General features: G+C 38.8%; 1 protein-coding gene across 2 annotated transcripts in view; it reads left to right on the top strand.

Moving 5' to 3' along the window:
• Positions 1 to 4,749, top strand: part of sgk2a (serum/glucocorticoid regulated kinase 2a) — a 9,885-nt gene extending 5,136 nt beyond the window's left edge. For both annotated transcript variants that reach the window (XM_079360551.1, XM_079360550.1), the window contains exons 7-14: positions 816 to 947; positions 1,723 to 1,835; positions 1,955 to 1,991; positions 2,120 to 2,206; positions 2,311 to 2,406; positions 3,205 to 3,360; positions 4,115 to 4,204; positions 4,448 to 4,749. In XM_079360551.1, coding sequence (XP_079216677.1) covers positions 816 to 947; positions 1,723 to 1,835; positions 1,955 to 1,991; positions 2,120 to 2,206; positions 2,311 to 2,406; positions 3,205 to 3,360; positions 4,115 to 4,204; positions 4,448 to 4,603 — 867 coding nt within the window. In that variant the 3' untranslated portion in view covers positions 4,604 to 4,749. The remainder of the gene's footprint in view (positions 1 to 815; positions 948 to 1,722; positions 1,836 to 1,954; positions 1,992 to 2,119; positions 2,207 to 2,310; positions 2,407 to 3,204; positions 3,361 to 4,114; positions 4,205 to 4,447) is intronic.

Here is a 4,749-nt window from a genome sequence, read left to right as displayed (position 1 = left end):
AAAGAAAGTCTTCTTTATTCCGATGTTCCAGCCTAAAGCAGTGGAAACTATGAGCCAGGAGAAAATGTTTGCGAGTGTCTGTTATTAGTAAACACAGTTTTGGCCTAGCAACATGATCATAATCTCCTCTAATCTAAAGCTTGTTCTGTACAAAGGACAGATTTTACAACTCTAAGCACATGAACCACTTGTGTGTCGGTCTAATGCACCGAGAATATCTCCTCAAACACACTCTTCATTATTAGCCGTGTTTGGTGAAGTGTAATAAGTGGTCTGTTTCATTTATCTGTTTTAGTTATCGTCCTAGATATAAAGTCCTTGACTGGGTCATTGTGGGTCCCTTTAGCTGCCTTGTTGAATTATTATTTCAACCAAGATCCTGTCTAGCTCAACCCTTTTAGTACTGAAAAAGAAGTTGTACGTTCAAGTCAAAATGCTGCATTGAAATGAAAAGAAAGCTCCAAGCAGCCTTGTAACAAAGCCCAAAAAGTTGATTTACACACACCGCCTCTGACAAGGCAAATAGCCAATCATAGTTTAGGGTTTTGGTGCGGCCCCTGGGGTCACCAATCAGAGGACTATGGGAGCCCTGGCCACAACTTTGAGTCACAAAGTGACAATTGAATGAGAGCTTTTCAAGTAATGTCATTTTAGGTGCCATAATTACCAATTAGATGTAACAGAATGTCTAATTTATGTCAAAACAAAAAATATAAAAGTGTGTGTGTTTATTTCTGCATAGATTAGCATGCTACAAGATATTTTCCTTGTTCAACACATTTTCAGTGTTTCCCTTTTTTTTTTTTTTTTTTTAGCAAAAGAACATAATGGCGGAGAGAAATGTGCTGCTGAAGAGTCTGAAACATCCATTTCTGGTTTGCCTTCACTACTCCTTCCAGACCCCAGAGAAGCTCTATTTTGTCCTTGACTATGTCAATGGAGGAGAGGTATGGTTCACAACTAGACAGAAAGATAAATGAACACAGAATATGTCATTTATAAAATTTAAGAGCTCGTTTCATGGCCCTCTTCTCTGAAATAAGCTGCAGATTATATAAATAGATAAAGGGCTTTAGCAGAGTGGAGCAAGGACATAATGTGCTTCCCTCATCACCATTAAGTCACAACCGTATTAATTTTCAGATAGTATCGAGTAATAAAACCCACTGTCAAAAGGATTAAGACCTTGTAGAAGTATAATGAGTGTGTGTGTGTGTGTGTGTGTGTGTGTGTGTGTGTGTGTGTGTGTGTGTGTGTCATAATCAAGTTTTCTTTTACATCTACTCCACTGGGTCATGATGCATTCTGCTCGGTTTGCCTCTAACTAAATTAGTAACATTCATCTGCAGGGAACAAAATTACATATACATTATTAAGTGTGAGTCTGCTTTCTTCAAAAAGATCCTTTTTTGCTTACAAATCTGTCTCATATGTATAAAAGCACAATTATCCAAAGTGTGCCAAATAAATGGCCAGTGTAATCATTTATTTACACGAATCAAATAAAACAAGGACCATCTCGTCCATGTGCAGTCAGAACACCTCTTGTCTTACATGTCTGCTAATGTGCAGCTATACTCAGTACTGACGTGTGTGTAACCTTTGCTGAAAACTCTTTCATTACTCCTCGCCTCTTTTTTGTTTTATTTCCTTCTCACTACATCATTTCCATAACCTGTTTGCAAGCTCCCCCGTGTGACTCTCTCTCTCTCTCTTCCATAGTTGTTCTTTCACCTTCAAAGAGAGAGGTGTTTCTCAGAACCTAGAGCGAGGTTCTATGCAGCCGAGGTAGCAAGCGCTATAGGTTATCTTCACTCTCTAAACATAATCTACAGGTCAGTCACAATTTATCACATAAAAGCTGTAGAGCCTTATGGCCTACTGTGATCCATGGAATAATAAATTCACACATTCACTTTCTGCCTGATAATCTGCTTGTTCTTGTTTATTGCAGAGATCTGAAGCCAGAGAATATTCTCTTAGACTCCCAGGTGAGTGAGATTTATTTGACACATTTGTTTCTTTAATTCTCACGTCCATCACAAATTCTATAGTCATTATTGTAATTATTGTTTTTTCTGTTGTGTAAGTGAGCAAAGACTGTGCTGTGTGTGTGCAGGGACATGTTGTGCTGACAGATTTTGGGCTGTGTAAAGAAGGTATAGAGGCGAAGGAAACCACGTCTACTTTCTGTGGAACTCCAGAAGTGAGTAAAAAAAAGTGCATAAAACATGAAAGTCACATGGTACAGAGTGTATTTTCACCTTCTTTGTCCTCTATGTTTCACTTTGTCATTTTTGCTGTCTGAAGTACTTGGCACCAGAGGTTCTACGGAAGGAACCATATGACATGACAGTGGACTGGTGGTGTCTGGGAGCAGTGCTTTATGAGATGATCTATAGCCTGGTACGTTTATTTGTATGGATTTGAACTGCTGCGACCTCAGTAAAAAAAAAAGATTAACATGAAAAGTTTATTGTTAAAAAAAAGATGTTTCACAAATTTCAAAGAAGATATAACAATTTTGTCATATCATGAAAATAAAGTTATTTACCTTCCTACCACATCTCCATGCAATGAACTTCAATCTTATAGCTTATATTCATGGAGCTCTGTGTCATACACAAGCGGCAATCTATGGAGTTGAACAATTAAGCCAATGTACTGTAGGAGGGCAAAAACATGCAGTTCCTTCAGTGACCACTTTTGGCCCCATATGCTCTGAATAGCTTATATTTTTATCAGCACACAGTTAAAGAGGAACACATGTACGCTGTTGTCACAGTTTGTGTGGAGGCTTTAGGCCCGCCTCAGCACCAGCTCCTTGCCTATCACAAGGTGGACCCAATATTAGTTTGAGACAGCGTTTTCATACGGCTCCCACCATCGTTGGGCTTCAAAAGACCACTTCATGAACCAAGAGGTGATGTCAGATGTGAGACTACTTCTATGTTTTATAAAATATATGGTAATACATGGGTTCTGTGATCTTGCTGATGAGTACTGCACTGTGTAACTTAATAGCAGTGTCTGTTTTGACTATAACTAATCGTTATTGCAATTTAAAAAATAACAAGGTGAGCAAGATTATGGATACAGACTTAGACCAGGATTAAAAAAATAAATAAACATTGTGCTTATTTTTTGTAATTGTTTAAATGTATAATTAAACTAATGATGTCTTTATGGATCCCTCTGGATTAGCCTCCTTATTACAGCCGTGATGTCACTGAAATGTACGATGGGATCCTGCACAAGCCCCTGTTCCTGCCCCCTGGGAAGTCTGACGCTGTGTGCTCTCTGCTGGTGGGTCTTCTACAGAAGGACCAGCACAGACGTATCGGAGCCATCGCCGACTTTGTGAGTGTGCTTAAAAAAAGAGGATTTTTGCTTCAGATTAACAAAGAGGCTTTTTACATAAAAGGAATAGACTCGTTATAGAACAAGCAGGTTTCTTTTAAAAGACTACTCAATTTATTGTAGCTCTACGCAAAGCCAATGCTTACAGCACCTGCAGTCACACTGATGTGTCCGGAAGGCACGCTCAAGTCCATTTATCATAATAGCAATAGAAACGATGATAATGATGATAAAGACAAATATTATTACAGTTTAAAGAATTGTAGCAGTTGGAGTTAAGCCGGGTTCACACAGCAGCAGGAGGTCCCAAAGATTGACTTAAACTTAGAGGGATCAAATACTCCCAGGAAGGCATCGAGTCCCAAACATGGGACTTGAACATTCTATAAAGGTAGTAAAATGCATACAGGATTGTGTCAGGTCCCTAAGCACCAAGCTTAAAGCAGCATGACCAGGGGTAAGCAAATCAGTCAGCCATTTTTAACTTTCACCAGTGCAGTCTCAGTCATAAAGGTGATTCTTAATCGAGACGGAAACTCCTCAAATAAATTATTGTTAAGAGAAAGTAAACAATGTGCCTTTTTCCTACATATGACACCGTCATATCCTGACTCTCATGTTAAAAACAACATCTTAATTGTACAGCCCTCTATTATATGGCCTAGGTTATGTCCTCATACTGTCTCCTAGGTTTAACAAGATGACTGGAAAATGTCAGCAATGTAAATATGGATTTGGGTTTTTTTATTTATAGCTGGAAATAAAGAACCATCTGTTTTTCTCACCGATTAACTGGGATGACCTTTATCACAAGAGAACCACTCCTCCCTACAACCCGAATGTGGTGAGTTGTTTCAGGCTTCCTCTAAACTTTCAACATTACCTTTAGCTCATTAACGGCGCATTCTGCATGAGACCATTGCATTTATTCTGGTGTTTAAAACTAAAGTGTAGCGAACAGTGATAGTGTATTGTGATTTCTTCTTTTATGTGCTTTTAATCTATAGACAACTTACAATAAACCTCATCCATTATTTCATATAGAAGGACTCTTTTTCACAATCAACTGTTAATTTCCATCTTCCAGAGAGGCCCAGCTGACACTCAGCATATTGATCCAGAGTTCACCAGAGAAATGGTTCCTAACTCGGTGAGTCGGACGCCGGAGTTCAATGCTGGAACCAGCGCCAACAACGCCTTCAATGGCTTCTCATATGTCAACACTGAAGACAGCTTTCTGTGAGGTCATTGTTAACTGTTCAAACATTTGAACAGGGCGATTGATTTATTAAAACTCTTTGACCAAAGACGTCTTAAAAATTAGAGCTCTTTGTGTACATAGCAGAGATTCTACGTGGCATCAAAACAGCATGGATATCCAAATAGTTA

This window comes from Symphodus melops (assembly GCF_947650265.1).
Source record: "Symphodus melops genome assembly, chromosome: 13".
Taxonomy (NCBI): Eukaryota; Metazoa; Chordata; class Actinopteri; order Labriformes; family Labridae; genus Symphodus; species Symphodus melops.
The sequence above is the reverse complement of the archived record's forward strand: the minus strand, read 5'-3'. Positions and strand labels throughout refer to the sequence as shown.